This window comes from Strigops habroptila, chromosome 10 (assembly GCF_004027225.2).
Source record: "Strigops habroptila isolate Jane chromosome 10, bStrHab1.2.pri, whole genome shotgun sequence".
NCBI classification, from domain to species: Eukaryota; Metazoa; Chordata; class Aves; order Psittaciformes; family Psittacidae; genus Strigops; species Strigops habroptila.
In genome coordinates, this window is record NC_046359.1 from 20517587 (window position 1) to 20541748 (window position 24162).

A 24162-nucleotide genomic window follows, 5' to 3' on the forward strand; every position below is an offset into this window, starting at 1 on the left:
AAAAAAAGAGAGAAGAGAAAGCCCAAAGAGTAGGGGATGTCAGTATGACCGCAGCTGGTTAAATTCTGTTCCTGTGCAGAGGCACTTTTTTTTTTTTTTTTGTACCGGTAAAGCTTCTAAAAGCTCTGAAACTTACTCTGAGATATAAAAAGCTCTCCATCTCCCTGAAGTGCATGACATTCAGCATCTTTGTTATCAGGGAAATCACATGCAAACTGTTGCTCTCTAGTGTCATAGCTGTACTGAAGATTACCTTACCTTATGGATGTAGTTCGTTTTATGGTGATGTTTCAGGTGTGTCTTCTGAGCTTTGGGCCTTGACTGCACTCTCTTCAATAACCTAAAGTTAAAAAATGTCTGTTAATGCATTATTAAATACCAAACAGACTAACTTCAAACAGGGCTCAAATAGCCGTTTCTTAAAACCAGGCGGTTTTATGGAGAGAGCATGGCTTTTATATAAAACAGGTGCTTATAACTTTTGTACCTACATTTAAATAAATCTCCTGCAAATATGAAAAAAATTTTTAGAAAACTTTACCTACAAAAAGAAATACGGTCAAGAGAATTTAATCAGTGTATAAAGATCTTTGCCCGAGCCTCTAGTCATAGTGCTAGCCAGCGGTGGCAGAAGGAAGAAGCCACTCCACAGCAGTCTCCATGGAATCTGCTTTTCTTGCCTCCTGCCTTGCCAAAAGTTGCTGAAGTGTCACTTTATAGCGACGTGCCATCCTTCAAAACTCAATTTAGGAAAGACCTGTCTGCAAAAACTTCCTTTCATGCTTACATATCTATGAACAAGAAAGCTGCAAGTAGTTTGTCCTAAATTCAGTGAAGGTGGACAAGCCAAAACCCAATGTGCACATATAAATCAGTAAGCACCAGTTACAAAGAAAGCAGAAAAACCTTCACTGTACTGCTACATGAATGACCCCAGAAGCTTTGTGACTGCCTCGTGTCCCTGCTTCCTGCTTCCCATTACAAATTATCCATTTCCTTACTTAAGTGATATATCTATTCCCAAGGCTATTATCATCTTCTCTACAGTATTATCCCACATCCCAAAGCCATGAGAACCTAAGTAAGTGAGTGTCTTGTTAGAAGTAAGTAGCTCTTTGCAACAGGCAAGAAAATGTCTAACAAAACCAGATGATAACAATTTGTTAGTACATGTATGGAAAGCTTATACATGTATATACTAGAACATGCCCCTGTTGAGCCCCTGATTTTGGTAAGTTCCTTCAACAACTATATGATGAGCTGAATCAGGGAATCCAACTGGCAGAACAAAAGGAGCAGTAGAAGTGGACAGCTTCCAGAGGGAGAACTCTACAAATGCTGTCCATGGTGCAAGGTGAGAGGTAAATCCAAGAGCTTTTGGGCTAGAGAACAGCCAATAGTACAGCTCTTCAGCAGGAGTCTGCTCTTACCATGACTGAGTAAACTCAGCCTGGCAAAAAGAAAGACTGAAAGTATATGCAGCTCATGACTTCTGCTGCTTTCCAAGATGTTTAATTCCCAAAGCTCGACAAACCCAAAGAACTGGCTCGATCTGTTCCTCACCTTCCTGCTGTACCACCATTTGAAAAGGTACAGTGGGAAACTGGAACAATCACAGCTCCTAAGAGCTCTGGAGTAAAAACCACCAAGGTCCATGACATTTGCTACGAATCATGTTCCTGCAGGCACGTGATGCTAGAGATGGTCTAACGTAACCTTCCTGGACCAAATTCAAGTCTGCTGCTCTGATTTGCAATTCCAATTCTCAATCTAAGGAGTTTTAGCAAACTTCAAGAAGAGCTAAAGCAAATCACAGTCTAGAAAGCCTTTAACTGTAAAAATCACTAACTACAGCCCAGCTTACCCCAACAGCCCATTGTGCACTCGAGCCCTCTTCCCTGAAGGATATTCTAGGTTCCTTTGCTCGCAGAGGAGGAGTAACTGATCGTCCTGGAGATGCAGAGGGAGTTGCTAGGGGTGTGGTGCGAAGGCTGGATCTGAGGATAGATTGAGGAGTAAACCCAGGAAAGCCAGAAGCAGACATGGCCAAATCTTTAGCTCTCTAAGAAAAGAAAGAAAAACATTTAGTTTAAATTCAGTTCAATTTCAAAACAGAGGACTGCACTTGTCAAATCAATTAATTTTAAGTACAACCTGAGATTGTAGCAGCAGAGAGCACAAAGTTTTACTTCTGCACTGCTCTTTTTCCAAAGGTACAAAAAACTCACGGATAAAAACACATGCTTTCTATGTTTTTTTGGCTTTCCTTTTGGTTTTTTTCTTCTTTTAAAAAAAAAGAAGCCAGTATAAAATGTTACCTTTCAAATTCCTGAAGAACAGGGATATGGCATCTTCTTGTTTGGCATCTTCTCTCCCACCCCAGTGATTTTTGCAATTTCTACAATGCTCTTCCCAAAGCATACAATAACTTCAAATGTTAGCCCAGATGCAGGGACTGAACACACGGCCATGTGCAATGGCAATCAGCAAAGCAACAGCTGATTTTTTCACTCATTAATCAATCTGCGCACCAGACTAAATTAAATGTCACTGCTGTAAAAATACCTCCACCTCTTCTTCTAGAAGCGTTCATGACCTCAGCTCAGAAAAGGTTTTACAGGGGTGAAAAGGAGGATAATGAAATCAGCTTCATGATATGGACAATATTTAAGAAGAAGAAAATAGAACTCGGAGACATCGCAATTGCTTTGTTCAAGCAGGCAATGGCAAAAAGATCAGCACCAAAATGACAGGTCAAGTGTTATTTCTTTGCATTATAAGATTGTGATGGCTGCGAATGGGAACACAATTAAACAACTAATGGATAAAATTACTGCAAAAAGCCATCACCGAACTGGACATACACTAACATCACCTAACTGACACCACTTAGTTGTCATTCACAGAACTGGATTAGGAAACTGAAGCAAATGCATCTTGCTTGTACGTCAAACTATACAGAGCTATTGAGCACTTAAATGATGAGATGGTTAAGCCAGAAATTGCACCTTTAAGGATCTAAGTATACTGCAAAGTCCAATTTTAACTTACTTGGATCCATGCAATGAAAGCAAGCGGATTACACAAACCTATGGGACATTGTGCATACTGCAACTAACTTGGAACTAAGCTTCCCATATTCAAGACTATTCCCAGCATACTGCTTCCAAAAGGACTGAATGTACAATAACCACACGCATGCTGAAAAGATTCCACAACTTGAATCCAGCAGTGTTTGTCTTTGTTAATACTTTAGTGGGCTCATTTTAAACAAAGTTGACATTCTTTTGGCTTGGTTGGTTGTTACTGGCTTTATAGAACACAAACCTTAACCACCAGAGGAGTCTCTAGCAAATTCAGCTCCGATGCTCTCAAAAACTTCTTCTGTGAGACGGAACCATGCGGATTTGAATTCAGTGGGCTGGATGCCATGAATGGAGTAGAATCTCTGCATGGTGACTGCCAGCCACCACCCTGCGCTGCAGAACATGAAGGAACAGGACGAACCACCAAGTCCAGCAATCTGTTAAGATGCACAATTTCAAATAGGAACATAAACAAATGCATGAAAAAGACCCTGTGTTCAAGCAATCTGAGATGATACCTGACAAAAACACTCACTGAACAAGAAATAACTTAGAATCATAGAATCATAGAATAATAAGGGTTGGAAAGGACCTTAAGACCATCTAGTTCCAACCCCCCTGCCATGGGCAGGGACACCTTGCCCTAAACCATGTGGTCCAAGGCTCTGTCCAGCCTGGCCTTGAACACTGCCAGGGATGGAGCATTCACAACCTCCCTGGGCAACCCGTTCCAGTGCTTCACCACCCTCACTGTAAAGAACTTCTTCCTTATATCTAATCTAAACTTCCCCTGTTGAAGTTTGAACCCATTACCCCTTGTCCTACCACTACAGTCCCTGATGAAGAGTCCCTCTCAGGCATCCTTATAGACCCCCTTCAGATACTGGAAGGCTGCTATGAGGTCTCCATGCAGCCTTCTCTTCTCCAGGCTGAACAGGCCCAACTTTCTCAGCCTGTCTTCATACGGGAGGTGCTCCAGCCCTCTTATCATCCTCGTGGCCCTCCCCTGGACTTGCGCCAACAGCTCCATGTCCTTTTTATGTTGAGGACACCAGAACTGTACACAATACTCCAAGTGAGGTCGCACGAGAGCAGAGTAGAGGGGCAGGAGCAGCTCCTTCGACCTGCTGGTCACGCTTCTTTTGATGCAGTCCAGGATACGGTTGGCTTTCTGGGCTGCAAGCGCACACTGCCGGCTCATGTTAAGCTTCTCATCAACCAACACCCCCAAGTCCTTCTCTGCAGGGCTGCTCTGAATCTTTTCTCCACCCAACCTGTAGCAGTGCCCTGACCCAGGTGTAGGACCTTACACTTGGTTTCTTCATCATTTGTACTTTAATGTCCTAAATCTCTGCCTCTGAGACAAGAATAACCCAATTTTAAGTTGCACAAGTGATGTAATGCTCATGTCAGAAGGGGATTCATCTACACGTCAATGCTGGGACCACTCTGAATTCTCCACTTCTCATTGTGTCCCCCTAAGTTGACCTTTTCTTTAACAGGTACAAAACTCAATGCAAAGAGAACACTGCAAAGACAGAAAGAATACACACACACACACACACTCTCACACACATATATATATGTGTATTTATGAGTAGGAACACCTTTGAAGAAATACCCGTTCTGGAAATGTACTATACCTGGAACGTTTCTGTGAGAATTTTGTAACTGGTGTCCCAACAAATGCATCGGGCAGCTCTGCAGCAGGGAGAGGATGTGCTGGTGGTTCTGTAGCTCTAGGGCTAGAATTACAAGGAAAATGTAACTGATGAGGGTATTGACTCTTCAATGTTACATACTGTATGTGCAAAAAACCCAGACAAAGCTTTCTTAAGGTCACCTTCTCTCCAAAACACTAACATAATTGACATGGATTTTTTTCTCTCTCTCTTCCCAAACATGTAGCTCAAGATGAAACGTTATTTAAAGGCTGCTTACCTATCATATTGTGAGAAACTGGTTTTCTGCTCATTTCCTACCCACACTTCTCCAATTTTGGACAATACATTACTGATGAAAGTTGCTCTTGTATGCACATTTCCTGCATTAGCTTGTCTTGCTACTGTTGATAACGGCTTTGGTCTTGCAACTGTAAAGTAAGAGGGGAAAAAAGATCACCCTTGTGGAATGAAAGCAATGGTTACTTGTCCAGTATATTTGCCCCCTAAAAATTACCTTCTCTTAATACTGATGAAGGCAGATGGTGGGGCTTGGCCCTCTCTACAGCCAGCTTCCTTTGAACTCTAGGAAGGATCTTGCCATAGTGGTCTAATATAGAATTTCTGGCAACTGCTCTCTCTGTCAAGCGAGGATCATGATCACCCTGATGAACGAAAAGCATAAAGCAAAACATTAACTAATTACAAGAATTTCATTGCACAGCATTATCTGTGATATTTCTTATTACTGAATAAATTTCCTCTACAGATAGGGTATAACTTGAGGAAATAAAAACACCATGCCAGTTTTATCTGTAGATTGGCATCCAGACTGCTCTCAGCTAGAAAAATGAAGTTGCATGCAAGATACAAGAGATGACATAGAACATACCCTTTATTCCACAGAAATGAGTAGCACAACAGACTTTCAATAATCTGAAGCATACAAAACATATGTACCTGAACAACTGAATGATAAAAACAAAGCAGGATTTTTATTGATTAAAATCTAAACCAGTGAGTACACCTAACAGGAACTTGCACACCCCACACAACTCTTATGCTTACCACAAGATTAACCTTCATTGACTGATTCAACTGCAGTGCTGGGATATAATTGGAACGCTGCAGACGGTGGACTAGAAGAAATTCATGATTCTGAACACCAGCATTGGTCTGTAGAAACTTCTCCAGACACTCCTGTGGAAGAGAACACATTGTAAAAATCTACTGTGCTTCTGCCTCTTCCCTTTCCAGTTAAGATTTCTTTTCTTGTCCACACTTACTTGTTCAGTGTCTGTGAAAGGCAGCTTCAGCAAGTCTTCCATTAGTCCCATCTCCTGGCAGAGCTCATACATGTGCTTTAACAGCTCTTCCGTATTTAACTTAGTGGTGTGTTGGTGCAACAGACCCCAAGCCTCCACCATGCACCTGCAATTCATTTTGTTGAGATATAAAGGAATACCAGTAACTCACGTTGTTGAGATGCAAAGGAATACTAATAGCATAACCAAAAAATGCCCCAAACTGCTATATTCAAAGCTTAAAGGAAATACAGGGGCTGGTGATCTGTGCTGCTTGTTCTCCACCTTTCACAGTACTTGAGTGCCAGAATGGTGGGACAGGCTCCTTTACCTATTGGACAACAACACGGTGAGGAAAAGCCGCACTTCGCTACTGCTTGACATTGATGGCTTCATCATCTGTAAGTATCTGAGGGCTCGCCTATGCTCTCCTTGGCTCATGAGGGCTTGAATAATCCTCCTGTGTTGCCATGACACAGTTTTGATTGTAGCTGGATGAAAGAGCAGGGCCAGGGAATTCTGTAGACGTTGGAGATCAGGTGTATTACGATATATACAGCCACACATGCAACAAAGATGTTCAAAAGTTTCTTAAGTAAGGGTGAAGGTGTGTTAAATAAACTTAGATGAACAAACTGACAAAGTCATTTAGCCACACAGAACAAAGCGAGTGTTGTCAGAGGAGTAATTCACACTTCAATAGGTTAATCACCCCTCTGTGTACAAACAGCACTCCTTATAAACACGTTACTAAATAGTATATTATTCTGTCAGACAAAGAGATTCTATTAACATCATAAAGAACAACCTTAAGCATCAGAAAGGACATGAATTAGGTTGAAAAGTCACTTTTGCATCCTTATGTCTCAAAGCTTGCTGCTGGAATCATAGTTCACCTATCGAGGGAACCTAAACCATTGTCTCTGAGGAAGCGCTCAACTGGTATGCTGAGAACCACCTAAACGATGGCTCTGAAAATTAAAATGCCATTATAAAGCATTATGAAACCTGATTTCTTCTTTGTGTTAATCCATTTCCTGACAAAGTAGTTAAAACTGAATTTCAAATCACAACTTACTGCTGACGATGTCGTAGCAGTATTACAAATCCACTTCCAAGGTTTTAGTACCCAATCTGTACCATACTTACTTCGTAATCGTTGTGATCTAGAAGCCAATAACCTTGAATAAGCTTCACAAGACCCCAAGGGATACCAAAGGCCGTAGGGAAGGAGTCAATTGAAGTCTCTGTTTTATTTGGAAAGGAATGCATGATATCTAGCAGCAAGTAAATTGTCTGACATCAAGTATCTAATTAAGGCAAATGAATTTGTAAGGCACAACAGACTGCATTTAGAAAAGAAATCATGAATTAAGTATTCAAAAGTGGTGGGAAGCAGAAAATACCAATGTTTTACTCTTGCCAATTTAAGCCATTATCACCTGAAGGTACTCGGGTTGTAACCACAAAATTGCACTCTAAATGAATAGCCCAAAAGAAACACTCTTTGATTTCTGCAAGGTGTTCCAAAACAATCACTTCAAGTATTTAAAATTTCAGTTGTCAACTCAGGCTGCAAAAGGGATGGTTTTGGCAAAATTCAGGCACTGGTAAACCACTGTTACGAAAACTTCTGCTCTGAAGCAGCACAGTGTTGTTCATTGTTCCAGTGAGGAGTTATTTGCCAGAGATAGAGGTGCTTAAGCAAGATAAAAACTGGGTTCCATTTTGAGAAAAACTAAGGGAGGGTTTTGTCTTTAACATTTCTTAGTAAACCTGCTTTCTCATCGCAGAAAAGCTACAAATGTGCATATACTGAAGGTGCAGTAAGAATTACTAGAAAGGATACAATGGCATGTTTGTAGCTTTCTTCAATGCTTTCTAGCAAATAGAGATCCAGCAGGGCCTGAAAGGGAAAGTTACAAGTTATTAAAAAGCTCCTGACTTTCAGCAATCACTGGCTTTTGGGTGGGGGTTTGTTGTTGTTGTTGTTGCTGCTGTTTTCAGTGACCGTAACACCTACATGTAAACTAGCGGGTGGGTATTTCCCAGTTCCTCCTTCATCTCTCCGCCACAGCTTCTCAACTTGGTCTCCTAACTGGGAAACCATTCCATCAATCATCAAGCAGTCAGAATCCCATTTTCCTCTGCAACAAAAGGTAGCAAGGATTTGGAGAGAGACAAAGACCAAGTACACCCACTCAGTGTAAGAATTTCCTCCAGTCAACACAAAGCAAAAGCTCCCATAAGTCAAAGAAAGTAACAAACATACAGAGGCCTGAGTATGGCTTGAAAGGCACATGAAACATTTCTGACTCAGATGAAAAACTTTTGTTGTATTACTTGCATTACCAAGGAAAACAAAGTTTTTAACGTGTCAGAAATAACCACGCTCATCCTGTCTAACAGAGGAAACACAACAGCACCAAAGTACTAGAACTATTCCTCACCACAGATCCAGTGGCACGAGTTGAAATGTTCCATTACACAGGTGAGAGAAAGCATAATGGAAACTTCAGATTTGGTTCTCAGCATCTCACTTTGGTTACAGAAATAAAAGTGACTGCCACAAAGCTGAGCATATGGGTAAATTTTAGCAGCATTTTAGGTATCTTTTATGTTTCTCTGCACACACCACTGCAATTACGGATGGCTGAATGGTCTTCGAAAGTCCATCACAGTCTTCTGCTGACTGTGACCTACCCCGTCATTTCCCGACGATAAAAAGCAGCAAAAGCACACCACAGGTTGTATGCTTGTGAGCAACACATGAGCCTGTCTGCAAGTTTCTTGACAAGATAGCCAAGTGAGATGAACTTCCAATACCTAACACCCTGCAGCTTCCACCTTGGCTCATCTTGCAGCATCTGGTTCACAACACCATGGACTAAGCTTCTTTGGATCTTTAGTCAGTTTTCAGTACAATTTCCAAAGAAGAATCTCCTATCACCTAATCCAAGGGATATCACCTATGGGCTAGTAAGCTAGTCCACAACAGAGAGTTCACATGAGGAAGTGAATTTTATCCAACAGCCACTAGAGTGCTAGGTGTGCCAGCTACACGTAACTGTCACTATCTTACCAAATTACACAAACGTCCTTGTGAGTAGGAGACTTAGGCCAGAACAATTATTACCTTCTGTTACTAGCCAACAAGAGAGAAGATTTTTTAATTTGTTTAAATCCAAAACCAGAACCATGCTTTCTTCTGTGCCCAATTGCTCTGCGAAAGCTGCACTTTGCTGAACTGGAGGTGACTGATCCTATCCTAATCGCGTGGCTCTTTTCAGTAGTAAGAAGTTGTACAGATAAGCCAACGCACTAAGTACGCTCAAGAACGGACAATACCAACAAATGGCACTAAGCAGACCTATACATAAACATTTAACACAAGAAAGTAACCTGTGTCCCACAGAACACACGCATCACTCAAGTTCAGAGCATTGCCGGCCAATGCACTGAGCTTAACAAATAAAGCTGTTGCTGTAAAAGGCCATTCACTTCCACTTCTGAATTTGCAGTGGAAGTGTGCTAGAGATTTCCCATAAGCCTTACCCTGATAAACGCTCAAGTTTCTGTCGATGGCCAGTATAGTATCTCTGAATCAGAGGATAGTTGTAGAAAGGTCTAGACAAATGCATATCATCATCTACAGGCAATAAAGTAAAAGCAAGTTAAAGAAATAGTATCACATTTTTAAACTAAAATTTTTGACTCAAAAGACACAAGATAATACAAGCTAAGAATCAAGAAGCACAGGCAAGCCTCCAACTCTGAAAGAAGCCAATCCTGCTTCTGACTTTGCTAAGAGATGCAAGCACAAGCACAACTAAGAATGTGGTGACAGGAATTACTTAGCGGACACTCTCCTTGTAACAAGCGTTATTACACTTGAAACTTACATAAACCCTCTGGGAGGAGACTGGATCGACAGAACCAGATGACCACTTGTGCATACAAAGAAATGAGGCTGGTTACCACCTGCTTATTTCTCAAGCCTGCGTAACCTGAAAAAAGGCATAACATGATATTTGCTATGAAATTCCTTTCGTTCTGACAAAACACCCTTCATCAGACCAACGGAAAGTCTAAAAATGTCTTTGTATTTTTCACGTTTGTATTTGACCAAAAAAACCCACAACAACCACCAAAGCAAAAAGCAAGTCCTACAAAGCAACTGATTCACTAAAGATAAAAAATAAAAATAAAGCCTGAACTATTGAATACATTCATGAATGAGGCATCTCTTTTTCACGTAGCAGAGATTTTTACAATAGCAACGGGATATTCTATTTTTCCTCACTCTGCCCAGAAGAATTTGTAATATAAAAAGCAACAGAAACTCAAGTAACCTACATTACGAGTTACTTGTTTATGCTTCCATCATGGTTTTTAGTAATTTGCATGCAATTATCAATAGCTAGCTAAGAATTAAGGAGAAGATTTTCAGCATTACCACATTCAAATGCTGTAAATTCAAGCCTGCTGCTTATAAAGCTTCTTGCTGAATACAGCCTCGCATACCCCCTTGCCTGAAGTCTACAACAAACTATTTCCCTGACATCAATGCATCTTAAGATGTAGTCCACACTTCTCAGATTTAAGGCTCTCCTCCCAGTTAAATTGGACAGTCTTCCAATCATCAAAAGCACTGAAAGCTCATGTCTCCACAATTACAGCCCAAGCCTAATTCCAAACTGTAGTAAAACATACCAAAGATTTCGTGACACTCTTACAAACCTTTTTCCGTAAGCTCCTGTGCTTCTCTTAGAAAACAGTTTAAGATTGTGCTAAGGTTGCTCAGAAGCAACTGGCAGTGCTGAAGAGACTGTAATGTCTGTGGATCAATGAAGTTGCAAGAGCCATCAAACAGAGGAATGCCTTTTCAAGAAGAAATGTCAAACCGTTAGATTGACTGAATAAGCTCAAGTAGAAACAACGACTTTCTGTGTGCACAATGACTACACTGGTACTCACCTATTTGGTCAAATTCGTGTTTTGCATAGATCACTTTGTTCCACGTCCACTCAAGAACAAACCGTAAATTAGCAGCAGAATTTGGCTGCTCTGTAAAAAAAAGAAAACAAAACAGAAATGAATCCACGATCTCAAGACAAAAAATATATAACATAAAGGCAATGCAAGTAGTATTACCTTCAGATGTCCAATGTTTAATGCATCCAGTCAGAAGCTCTAAAGAACCTGTGTGGACAGCAGCTGACAATACTGCTTGTAACTGTTCCTCCTAAACACAAAAGACAATGTAAAATGAGAATCTTATGCACTTTCAGTACCTGAACCATCAAGACTAAGTGTTTGCTTCTACTCATGTACTCATTCAGACATCACAAAGTCAATTAGTAGATGTGTTAATAATGCCACATTCTTTTGCTTAATTCCAGCCACAGGCAGGACTGCTTCTTGCTCTGAGGAACACATTGCAGTTTTCCTGACATATCAATTTACTGAAGGCTAATTCTAATCTTTCTTTGCATGCCTCTGCATTGTGGTCTTAATACACTGAGATCCAATTAACTCTTTTCAGTAACATCCTCTCCTAATACTCTTTACACATATTGTGCAGTAAGTTTGCCATCAGGAAAGCATGAAAGGGACTGAAGAAATGTTCGCGCGGAAACAGTCGAGGTAAGGTCAAGCAGCTTTTCACAATATGAAGACATGAAGCGGTTCTGGCATCTAAAACATTAAGTTATAATTTTCTAAAATGACAGAATTTCAATAATTAAATTGTAATAGGTTTAAATTTTAGCCTGTTGAAACACTGTATAATAATATAGTGGCAATCCTTGAGAAGGAACCCATCTCAAGGATGTCTACACACAGGTATGCATAGACATGCAAGATTAAGTAGTAGCTTATTTCAGCTGGTGTTCTGATACTCCTTCACGGTGAAATGATCCTTCATAAAATTTTATTTTTGTTAGTTTGTTTTTTTATAAACACATTCAAAAGGTTATTCCAAGGGAAAGATGCCTAATGTTGCACGTGACTAACTTTGGCACAGAATTAATAGATGGGTCTCTAACGACAAGACTGTGGGGGCTGTTCCCAGTCAAACTCAGTCATCTGGATCTGAGAATACCAGTACTTGTGATAACTAAGCCAACACCTGCATTTCAATGTGACTTGCACATAACATGAAAATCACATTATCATGTCTTGTAGCCCCTACAGCCCTAACAGATAAGATGGGTGTATTTCCCCCTTGATTCCCTCATATGCACTCACCTGACTCAAACTCGAGGGCTGGACATCCGCTAGTCTTGGAGACAGCAGGCCAGCTGCAAGACACCGACTGTAGCTATCGTGAATGGCTTCACTTACTGAAGGGCCAGATTTCTTCAAAAAATTCAAGGTCTGAAAAGTCAGTCAAAACTACAGGTTAAGACAGCATTATTATTCAATCACTAAGGTTCTGGAAAACCACTAGGAGAAGTAATACAAATGTTCCCTTCAACTGTCAGAAAGCTTGTGTCAGTAACATACTTTAGGTTACCAGTCTGAATAAGCATGCATTCCTCTGTAGTATTAAAGACAGCAGCAAACTAACAGTTCCAGTTTATAAAAAGAAATCGTGTAATACAGAACACCAGCCCCTGCAATGCTGAATTATTTCCTAGCTTCTGTCAGGACACAGCGCTTCCCTTTTCCCCAAACACTGACACAATGTTCATTGCTAGCTAAAACTAACACACGCCTTGAAATCACACTCTGGAAAAAACTTCCTTAGGTTTGGAAATATTTAGTGAGCTCAAACTTGATTCAGTTTCAGAAACTTAATTCAATTATTGGCCACAATCTGCACAGTGTCTCAGAAGCTATAATTTAGCCAAGTCAGTGAGACAAAACATTGATTTCTTCTTAAAGAGTTAAATCATTTTTCATTTTCTCCATTCTGTCCTCCTTTTTCAAGCTAATCAGGGATCAAAATCCTGTCTCAAGACTATGCAGGCACTTCGACAGTTGGGTGATAAAGAGGTAACCCCTTGCCCTGACTTCCACAACATTTGTGTTCTTGCTTCGCGAGCAACACTGTGCTTCTTTCTGGACCTTCAATCCCTGCTCGTGCTTCAACAGGAGGCAACAGTAGTTTTACAGGCCCAAGAGGGGACCTAAAACATTGCCACGGCAGGATACACTTGCAATGATGCATGTGCATGGCCAGGATGAGCAGAAAGCGGTCTCTGGCACTGAAAGCAGCGCACTAGAAAACCTAGGAAAGGTACATCTCAATAAAGATACAGGAAAAGATCACCTCCTTCTGGAAGCCGGTGCAAGTCATATGAACAACTCCAGACTTCAGCAAGCACGTACCATCTGCAGAAACAATGAGCATTTGATAGCCTCCTGTTACGAGCAGTTTACACGTTTTAAATAACAGTACCTGCAAAGATACAACTGAGCACCCATTTTCCTCATAGATCTCTTACAAGCTTTTTCTACTACGTAATTACTGCCTGTAGAAATTTTATCTCTGGTGCTATCGAGGTGCTGTGCTTTCAGCTTCAGTTCAAAGTCATTTCATTTGGAGACCATCACCACTTCCCAGACTACATTACAAAAGCACCAAACCCCAAAACTCAGCAGACTGTCAGAGATGTTTCACAATATTCAATACCTTGTTAGGACAACATAACTAACAAGGTATTGAATATTTTTAGTTATTGGGTTGGTGGGGGTTTGGTGTTCTCTGGTTTGCTTTGCTTTTGAGCCACCAACAACAAACAGGAGAACCAGTAAGTGGCACTTGACCTCTATTTTAGCTTATTGCTATCAAAAGCTGTGAAATACATACCAAAATTATAGTTGCCTGGATGAAAAAACTGCTCTGGTGGTGGACAAGAAGGAGAAACTCCCCGACTTAGACTCCGCTCATGTACCAGAATATCCAAAATGAGGTTTGGAGAAGTTATGCTTATTACAGAATCCAGTGACCACAATGCAAAGTAGGGGCAATCGTGAAGGAATTCTTCTGGCCTTAAAGAAAACAAATGCATAAGCGAAATGCTGACTTTCCAATGAATTATTTGTTGGGATACTGAAAAGCACTACATAAAAATCTACCTTAGTGAATCTGGCATTTGAGCATGGTACCAGCGATTAATGTCAAATACACCCAAATAGGTAGATGGTTTTGCCTGACCATAGATGTTCACTTGCCAGCTGAAGATTGATACACTAGTGTCAGAAGATATTACTGTAAAAGACAAGACATTGTTTCTTATTTGTAGAAAAGATGATACAGCTGGCATTTTTTACATACCACTTTCTATTTGGGCTTAATTCTGTTATATCACTCATGAAACACAACACTTCCTAAGAATAATTAAAAAAAAAAAAAGAAAAAGTATGGAATAGCAACACCTCTGTGATAGGTTTCAGTCATACTGCCCCTTTTTCTGCTTCAAGTGGTATAGTTCTAAGCCAAACCAAATACATACTTTTTAGATTATTCTAATTTCCATAGGTTAAGAGTTGATCAAGGCTGGATGAATAGCTTAGCAATAAAATTTGCTAGGAACATATACATCACTACTTTTAGAAAGCATACAAATAATTATTGTATGCACTTTCAGCACTCAGTTGGCATTCTGAATTTTCAGATTTGACTAAATTAGAAGTTTTAAGAACAACTCCTTTCTAGCATATTCAGAATCAAAGAACAGAATTAGCACACAAAAGAAATAAAAAAAAGACCAAAACGCAAGAAAGAGGAAAATGCAATAAAGATTTTAACCTCAAGCATTCACAATGTTATTGTCCACTTCTCTCAACAAGCAGCACGGTCTGTCTGCTCAGAGGAGAATGCATTCTCCAGGTGTAAACAAAGCATGTGTAGATCATGTACACGCACAGAGTAAGGAACCAGAAGGCAGTTTGTTTGGCAAAATGTTTCTCTGCTCTCTGTTGAATTCATCATTATTACTGTTTAGGGATCCTCACACACTTTTCTATGTTCCATTGTGCACTTCTTTGCTGTTTCGGTTTTGTCAGCTGCTGAAACTGCCTTTGACATTATCAATTCTTTTCATGATTCAGAGGACAGCTTCATTGCTAGCTTCAACGCACACCCAACAGGAGCTCATGTTTGCTACAACTTCAATTGAGCAGGTTCTGAATAAAAGCTAATTAGAAATGATCAGAAAAATCACAGGTATTTCTCCACGTCCCACATCACTTTTTGTTGTTGTCTGCCGATCCTAACACACATTGCTGTAGCATGTCAACAAGCATAAAATAAAACATTTTTTCCCTGAGCGAAGTCCCATGTGACTTCAGCACCCAGGTTTTTGTTTTCAATAAGCCTAACAAAGAATCCATACAGGTATTTAAGACCTGCACACTGTGGGTACAGAACACCATTCACTGCTTAGATTCCCAAACCCTTTCTTTTACAGTAAGCAAACACAGACATCAGAACAAACCTTCATTAACACTGTCCTCTCTGCCAACGTGGTTGTGAAATTTTTCCACGGTCTGACAGCTGAGTAATTTAGCATTGCTGGTCTGCCCTCTCAAGGGAAACACTCCACCCGTGAGCTCTAAACTGTACCTTTCATCACAGTGTTCCAAACCCTGGGGTAAAACAGAAGAGAGAAAAAGTAATTTTGAGATAAAACCATACATTATATCTTAATAGGAAAGAATACCTATTTATCTCTATGTAATAAAATATGCATATTATAGTGTATATTTCCCATGAGCTTATTTCTGGTAGTAAACAGAAGCTACATTTGACATGCATGAGAATTAGGTCTCAAATTGTAACACAAAGTCCCTACAGAAAAGAGTACTGTGATAAAAAAATCATTTTTATTTCATTCCATAACTATTGAGAACATGCTAGAGAATGTATGAAAATAGGAGGAAAGATTTGCTCTGAATTAAGATTACTTTCACCTCAAAGAGTTTGGAAGAGTTTTAAGCATACTGCGGAATAGACTGATACAGTATACAGAGACCTTATCTTTTAAGATATCTGAGATATAATGATATCTCATTTATATTTTTAACACATCATCTTTGGAGCCAGTTCTAAAAAATGTATGTATACCCTTCTGACCAAACCATGCCATTCTTCACTGCATTTACATATTTTGCTGGCTTTAAGAGTAACCCAGACAAAAAGTAGGAGTTCTCTTTCCAGCTACAAAGTTTCAGGATCAACACTAAAGAGACACTGGAGGTACATTTCACTTCAAGTCCAGCTGGCAGAGCTCAAAAGAATACAAAAAAAAGATCAGAAATGAATAAAGAGATTGCAAGAGAGAGGCAAGATGGTATCTTAAGAAAGGTCGACAGAAAGAAGCTTCTCTGGGTCTAAAGTTTGGTTACACAAAGGAATTCAAAGCCCTGTCTTCTTGAGCTACATGTCATTAATTTGCTGTTTAAATTAAGAACAATTTTATTTCTAAAGGCTGTTTCCTCTTGCACAATTAAATTTATTCAGGCTCTTTGCAGATGACTCTAGTTGGAACACACGACGCTGCATAAAGCCATAAAGCTGCATAAAATTGTTATGGCTTCCCGTCAAAAAGTACAGGCAAAGGCCATGCCCAAGAATACTCAGAAAAAGATATTTTTTTCTTTTCCAGTCAGCTCTGAATTCTGAGGGTAAACAGCAGCCCCTCCGACTTCACTAATTCTCACTCAGAAAAGGACTATTTTCATTTTTCCACACACATGCATGTCTTACCTCATACATGACTTGTCCTGAAGCCAAGCGTTTTCTGTCACCAAATGCTAACTGCAACAGATGTAAACTCACAACATCACCTTCACTGAAAAAGGTATAAATGATGAAATTTGATTACAGAGCTTCTTTACAGTCTTCATTATCATTTCATTACATCTAGACTGAAGTTTTCTTAATAGCGTGCTCTTGCCAAAAAGAAAAACACCACTTCCCAAAACATGACAATTGGTCACATTTAGCCACTAAAACCCATCGGAGGATATGCGGACACTAACAGCTTCAGGGGCAAATGCTAGTCATACCATATGAAAGCTTTAAGACATTGCAGGGACCAAAACGTGTCAGAAACAGTTCTTCACAGTGAAGAGTTTGTGATCAAAACTGACTTAAAGTCAAACTTTACAAGACTGCAACTCTGTGAACAGCTGAGCTGATCACATAGCTTGGCGATGCTGAGAGAGAGAGCGAGCTTTCTCCCTCTCCCTTCCCACCAAAGCCCCAGTCCCTCTCTTGCATACACTGCACCTTCCACATGCTGATTTGATTCACCAGCCCAGCAGCAAACCACTGACTTCTCTCCTCAACAGGGATTGTTTCCTGCCACATGAGTTGAACCAGCTTACAAAGGTTCCAAGGAATGCTGAAGCTGGGTCAAGGCAATCAGCAGTAATGTCATCTCCTCCTTCAGAGGCAGCAGGCTGCTGTATCAGCATGTTTAGTCTTCTAGATCTGCAGCCTCAACTACTTTTAATGGTGTTTTCATACCATGGTGCGAAATTCAAACAAATTGTGAAACTGTCATCAAGAAACAAAGGAAATCGTTTAAGAATGCAAGCACAAAAATACAGCCACTGTTGCTCTGCCTTCTTTCCAGAAGGAAGGAACTAGTAGGTCCCTGTTCACGTCTCCTAAACCCTGAGAAAATTGCATTGCAAGATGAACACCTCCCATACCTGAGAGAATCTCCTGCACAGCTAAGGAGATTCAAACAGATATACATGTAGCAGCTGTAAGTAAACAACTATATAAAAAGGTATTAATTCAGTGGCTTATCGTAAGGTTTTATTCACCTTTCTTGTGTAGACTGAACAGCCCACAAGTAGCAACAATTGCGAGGATCATTCTCGGGCTCTTGAAAGGTAACAGCATAGACAGGAATCCTTCCTCCTTCAAGCTGAGAGTGGTGCCTACAGGTTTTGAAACAGAAAAAGAAAAAAGGTGAGCCTACTGGCCCTAACCTTTTGTAGAAGATGCAGAAGCATTTTCTGAGCAGAGCACCTTGCATCTTTATCCTCAAGGGACAGAAGGGCACACCTCCAGCTCAAACTAGTGAGACAAGGAAGCAACTACTTTGTGCGCAACAGTCAAGAGGTGAGGAAATTACTGTCCATCCAACGCAAAAACCTGGGTTTATGTCCTCCTCTACCTGAGGAGCAGGAACATAAATGATTACTTCAGCTGCCAGGCAAAAGACTGATCCTGTTGGGGTAGCCTACTTCAATAACGAACTAAAAATGCAGCACAACTTCTAAACCCATTTAAAATGGGCCAAACAGAAGTAGTTTCTCTTTTCTTTACTTGGACTGTGGAAAGCATCTTTCATCCAGACTTTTGAACCTTGTCTGCACCTTCACAATCTTTGCATTGGATGGACAGTAATTTCCTCACCTCTTGACTGTTGCGCACAAAGTAGTTGCTTCCTTGTCTCACTAGTTTGAGCTGGAGGTGTGCCCTGCTGTCCCTTGAGGATAAAGATGCAAGGTGCTCTGCTCAGAAGATGCTTCTGCCCTTCTGACATGAGCATTACATTACCTATTTATTCCTCCCCTGTCTACTGATGCATCCAAGAGTTTCTGGTGAGTCACTGCACATTTGGTTAAGTGGACAAATGAGATTTCGAGTGAGGTTGCCCATTGGTAGATTTAAGATCATCTCTTAATTCTTCTATTGCTTATAAATTCACATGTCCCTTATTCTCATTTCCAAGTGTTCCAAGAAAAATTGTCATTCACAAGTATAGTTGCCATTTCAGTCTCTGAAAATGTTCTCTTTACACTAAAACACTTCCCAAAGCAAAAAACTAGAGATTTCTGAACCTCCAGGCATGGCAAAGTGTAAATGCCTACTTACTCCCTCTTCAAACTTTTCATATTCCATAGCGACAGGTAGCCATCAGAAAAACCCACAGCAAGCTGATTGCTTCTGCTTATGTAGCACAGCGTTGATATTGCTGTTCCTGATGGATTTTGTAATTCGAAACAGAGATGTCTCCCTTCTCCGGTCACAATTTCTCTTCTTCGTAAAACTTGAGGAGGAATTCTGGTGACAACTTCTAGATCTACACACAAAACCACACAATAAATGATTGTGTTATGCCACTGCAGTTGCATTTTAAGCACCAATGTGACAGCACATGTAATCTAACTCTTCTGTTCCTTGCATATTACCCATTCATGCAACACTTCTTTTGCTATTTCCATGTTGGTATCTTCAAATAACAGAAGAACTCTCTGATCAGACAGGAATTCTCACGTGCATTTCAAAACCCGGAAAATCCCTCACAGACAGATTCTTCTTGATTCTGTAAATCAGGAGTTTGGGCCTCCTGAATAAGTGATTTGAAGGGATGTCAACTCCTGAAACCACTCTTATAGTAGCCAGAACAATGTGTGCACTCGGAGTACACAAAGTGGAGATTTCCCAAGGGCACCTCTGATAAAACTTCCTATCAGGCAGCTGCACTGACTCAGATAGCAAAATTCCTACATCTCACAGGCAAGGATCACAGGAATATAGAGGGATCTGGCTGGGAGAAGGGTATTTATAACATTAGAAGGAGTATTAAGCCTCTCCCTCCCACTTTGAATCAGTTCAGGACTATACTATGTCAAACCACCACCTGCAATCACCAGTCATAAATGTCCACACACTAGTATTCTCAAAGTGGGATATTTAAAAGATACAAGTTTCCTTACTTTTAAATTCAAGTTTAAAATCTGCAAGCTTACCTGATGCTTCTATTTCATTCTGACTGCAAGACAAATCATCCAGACAAAGGTCAACCAGAAGCAGATGGCCAACGTCTGTAGCCACCACTGCCACTCCAAAGAGCCATCGCAGACTCTGATGCAGGTGCCAAGTGCTCACGCTCGCTCCTCCATCATTAGTTATGGGTTCTATAGCTGTTACCTACAAACAACAAGGGAACGTTTAAGCCGTTTGACAATCTACAGAGAAATTACTCCCAAGTGAAGCGTCAGAAACGACGACTTCAAAACAAAGCATTGTTTCCAATTATATCATGAAAAAAGAAGTAAAGAAAGGAAAAAAGAAAGAAAAAAAAAAACACCCCCAAAAAACCCCTGTACAAAAATACGCTCCTGCTTTCCATTTACTAGACTTTTTAAACTGAATTAACTTCCACTTAACTAGTGCATTCTATTACTACAGCTTACCAATTTCCATTTCCTACTTAGAAATAATTAGCTCAAAGAAAACAAAAAAACAAAAAAACAGTTATATACAAGAAACTTTATCATATGTAACGGACTTAAAGACAAAACCGAATCCAGTTCTCCTACTGCTCACAAGTTGGTAGGTGACGTGGTCCTTCTTAACCCTTCCTTTCCCAATACCCAGCTTACTTAGATTTAAGAAACAAAACGTAGCAAAGCTATATCGTCTGTCACATAATTTATTAATTGATTATTTGCTTATGTGAGCACACAGCTTGCCTTTCCCTCTAAACTCTAAGGTTTATCAAGATGATAGGAAACTAACACAATGGAGCACCAACCCAACTCATACCTGTAGAAATTACCACAATACGAATGCTTCCTACCAGTAATCACTCTGTAGCATTACAAACAAAACTCCACCTGGATTCTAGCAAGTCAATCCAAATCACGTTATAGAAAGCTGAGTAAGAAGTTAATATTTTCTTTGTTGCAGATTCTAAGATGCTAAAATACAGTGAACCTTCATCTTCTCTTAATCCTGACCTTGTTTACATTAAGACAATGAGACCAGCGGAGATTAAATCATTTGAGTTTATGGGGCATAGAAAATAGAACGAATTAGTAACATTACAACAGTGTATCCCATCTACACAAACAGAGTATTCAATAAGCAGAGATTCAACAACTGTGGATTGAAAGACAATCTTTCAACAATCTGTCAGGTAATGCACAGAAGGCTTTTTTTCCCTATCCTAAGTCAGTATAAAAATGTGTTCTGCTCTAAAGTCACCTACTTGCGAGTCTGAGATTCATGGGAAAGTTCCTAAGTCCTCTATGGCAAAACTATGGAAGCTTGAGATATTTTAAAGACAGCATTTCTGACAGAAAATAACCATTAAGAAACGTATGTTACAGACACTTTCGAGAGTGGTGGTTTTTTCTTTTTCACTGTGGCAAAAAGGAAAAAATGTTATTTTCTATGCCTTTTCTCTTCAATAAAACAAGAAAACTTGCTTTACTTTTAGTAAACTCAAAAGATAATGGTTGACGCGAGATTGGAAAAACGCCTCCAAAGCTTTTCTTGAAACCTGGTTATGCAGCACCTAACACCTTAAAAGCTTTGTTTCCCTGATCAAAAAGTACATACCCTTCCCGGAAGAACAACTGCTTTAACCACTCTTGATATCGCAAGGTCGTACAGACAGAGCACACTTCCCTCTGATTCTTCCAACCCAACCAGCAGTCCAGTTCTCTTCTGCCAGGAAAACTCCTTTACCACACGAACAGTGGGGGGCTGTTCATTTACTCCACCAAAACGATACGCAGAGAGCCGCTCTCCTGTCACAGAGTTCACTACCTCAAGCTGAGGACCACACGCCAGCCAGGCCAGGACATTTCTCCCTGGGAGAGAAAAGAAAGCTGATGAAAGCAAACCTCCAACAAAAGACTGAAACAACTGAGAGCACTATCGCTGCCCCTGTCCTTCAAGACACGGACCGAACAGAGGAAAACCGACTTACCTAATTCTCGCCAAGTATTTAAAATCACCTACTGTAATCCTCAAGCAATACATCTTAAAATTATCAACCCTATTATTTGCATTTGTCATTCCTGCAATGAAGAATTCTGATTGATTGGGATATCATGATATATTGATCCATAGCCTTTGTACCATATTCAGCTTGGCTTTGCTCGAAATCATCTAAATACACACAGGAATACAAGTTTTAAAGCCTACTTCAAATATAACAAATCTAAACCATTTCATTGCTACTTTATTAAATTCACTGCTCTGGGCAGGGACTTAGACTTCAACAAGAAATGAGGTTAAAACAGCACTGCATAAGTAAACTGAAACTTTTACACGTGCTGATCACAGAAAGAACTTAATGCATGTTGTTTCGCCAAACTACTTCAAGCTCAAAGAAGTATTAATCCAATTACTGCCCCTACACTCAGGTAGATAAATTCTACCTGGTCTGAACGGAAGCCTAGACATATGCATAGGCACCCAGCTCTACCTTCAGACCACCTAGAAAGCCAGCTACTTACTCTGCTTAACCACTTTCAGCAACTCTCACTGGGTACCCATCTGCATCCCATTAATACCTTTGAAATATGGCTGCAGCAATGTGCAGTGCTACCCTCTCCCTTCTGATTTTATTCTAAACAGAAAAGACAAAGCAGGGTCTTTTGCCTCTCTAACACTGTAGAAGAATTGTTACTGCATGTGATGTTATGATGATCCTAGAGCTCAAGCTGGTACGAATCAATGTTAATTAAGAACTGGGGAGGGGTCGCTGACTCAGCATGTTAAAGGAAATTATTTTAATAGCACAAGATTGGTGTGGGCTGTTGCCATTTCAAAGTTTAACAATATTAATGATCTAACATTAGCATTTTTAATGGCTAAAACATCCTGTTCGTACTCTCAGAACCTGATGCATCTTAACAGCACCAACCAGGCATGGCTGATGCTACAACCCTGTGCTTCAGGCAACCTCCAGGCAAGAATCAATTTCTACAAGACCAAATCTAAAGGAAAACGCTCACCTCCAGAAAACTTCCCGCACAGCACAGAATCCAGGCGTATCTCATCTTCCCCAAGTGCCTGAATAGTCACCTCTGGAAACCGCAGCAGACTGCTCGTTGCTCGAGCCCTTAAGTCTCGCATTCTTCACTGTAAATAAAGAAAAAAGTGCAAAACCAGACTCATGTCAGCAATAAATACTTTTGAGATTAACAAAAGTTTCCTCAGCATGCAGAGAGAAATCTCCTATGAGTCGCCTGAAGCTCTTCTCCTTACAAAAAAGGCAATCAGGACAGTTCTTGATCTCTCAGCAGAGCACAAGCAGAATCCTTTGCTTTTCTGACACCTGTGAGATCACCAACAAATAGTGATACACAAGTCTTGACAAGAGAAGTAACAGAAAAAAACCATACACTGAGTTAAAGTTCAAATCTGCTCCCATGGGTTTGTAAGCTGCAACCTGAGAAAAATTGTCTTTTAAAAAGCTTCTGAGTGAGAGGTGTAAGTTTCCATTTGTCCTTTCCCTTGATTTTATACTTTATTGTTTCTTGTCAATTATCTTCTAGTAGATTTCATGTATCATTTATGTCTTGGTTACTTTTGCATGTTCAGTTTGACCTTTAAGGAACATTAAGTTCTTCACTACCTTCACTCCCCAAAAGTCTTCCGGAAAATACGCTGTTGGTATTTTCACATTACAAGCAATACAGACTTTAAAATAATGAGGTCATGCAGAGGCAAGCAGTGGAATGTACCAGAGCCAATTTGAAGTCTCTCTTATACTTGCAGTGAAAGAAGAGAAAGGCCTTCCAGCATCACAGGACGGCTGAGGTTGGAAAGGACCTCTGGAGGTCATCTGGTCCAACCCCCTGTTCAGACAGGGTCACCTAGAACAGGCTGTTCAGGACCACATCTAAATGGCTTTTAAACATCCATCTCGAAATACGGAGACTCCACAACCTGTCTGGGCAACTTGTGCCAGTGCTCAGTCACTCTCGAGATTTTTCTGATGTTCAGACGGAGCCTCCCACCTTCGAGTGTGTGCCCAGTGCCTCCGGTCCTGTCACTGGGCAACAGTGCAAGGTGCCTGGCACTGTCTTCTAAACCACCTTCCTTCAAGAATTGACACGCATTGGTGAGATCCGCCCCGAGCCTTCTCCTCTGCAGGCTGAACAGCGCCAGCTCTCCAGCCTTTCCTCTCAAAAGAGGTGCTCCAACCCTTCCAACTGCCGCTGTGGCCCTTTGCTGCACTCTCTCCAGTGCCTCCGTATCTCTCGTGTGATACTGGGGAGCCCAGACCCACACACAGCACTTCAGGTGTGGCCTCACCAGCTCATGCAGCCCAGGGTACCGTAAGCCTTGCTTGCTTCGGGGTCACACTGCTTACTGAGGGTGCACTGCCCCAT

General features: G+C 40.6%; 1 protein-coding gene across 1 annotated transcript in view; it reads right to left on the bottom strand.

Moving 5' to 3' along the window:
- Nucleotides 1-1442: 1442 nt before the first annotated feature.
- Nucleotides 1443-24162, bottom strand: part of LOC115613417 (protein ELYS-like) — a 65286-nt gene continuing 42566 nt past the window's right edge. The window contains exons 2-28 of the mRNA XM_030498771.1: nt 22780-22906; nt 21374-21627; nt 19777-19957; nt 18899-19106; nt 17839-17955; nt 16769-16853; nt 15498-15648; nt 14137-14269; nt 13868-14049; nt 13328-13389; nt 12301-12429; nt 11206-11296; nt 11029-11118; nt 10792-10932; nt 9954-10058; nt 9607-9700; nt 8075-8198; nt 7901-7957; nt 7201-7347; nt 6383-6570; nt 6034-6178; nt 5816-5947; nt 5265-5412; nt 5028-5178; nt 4730-4831; nt 3328-3523; nt 1443-2062 (exon numbers count right to left, since the gene is read on the bottom strand). Coding sequence (XP_030354631.1) covers nt 1829-2062; nt 3328-3523; nt 4730-4831; nt 5028-5178; nt 5265-5412; nt 5816-5947; nt 6034-6178; nt 6383-6570; nt 7201-7347; nt 7901-7957; nt 8075-8198; nt 9607-9700; nt 9954-10058; nt 10792-10932; nt 11029-11118; nt 11206-11296; nt 12301-12429; nt 13328-13389; nt 13868-14049; nt 14137-14269; nt 15498-15648; nt 16769-16853; nt 17839-17955; nt 18899-19106; nt 19777-19957; nt 21374-21627; nt 22780-22900 — 3768 coding nt within the window. The 5' untranslated portion in view covers nt 22901-22906 and the 3' untranslated portion in view covers nt 1443-1828. The remainder of the gene's footprint in view (nt 2063-3327; nt 3524-4729; nt 4832-5027; nt 5179-5264; nt 5413-5815; nt 5948-6033; nt 6179-6382; nt 6571-7200; nt 7348-7900; nt 7958-8074; nt 8199-9606; nt 9701-9953; nt 10059-10791; nt 10933-11028; nt 11119-11205; nt 11297-12300; nt 12430-13327; nt 13390-13867; nt 14050-14136; nt 14270-15497; nt 15649-16768; nt 16854-17838; nt 17956-18898; nt 19107-19776; nt 19958-21373; nt 21628-22779; nt 22907-24162) is intronic.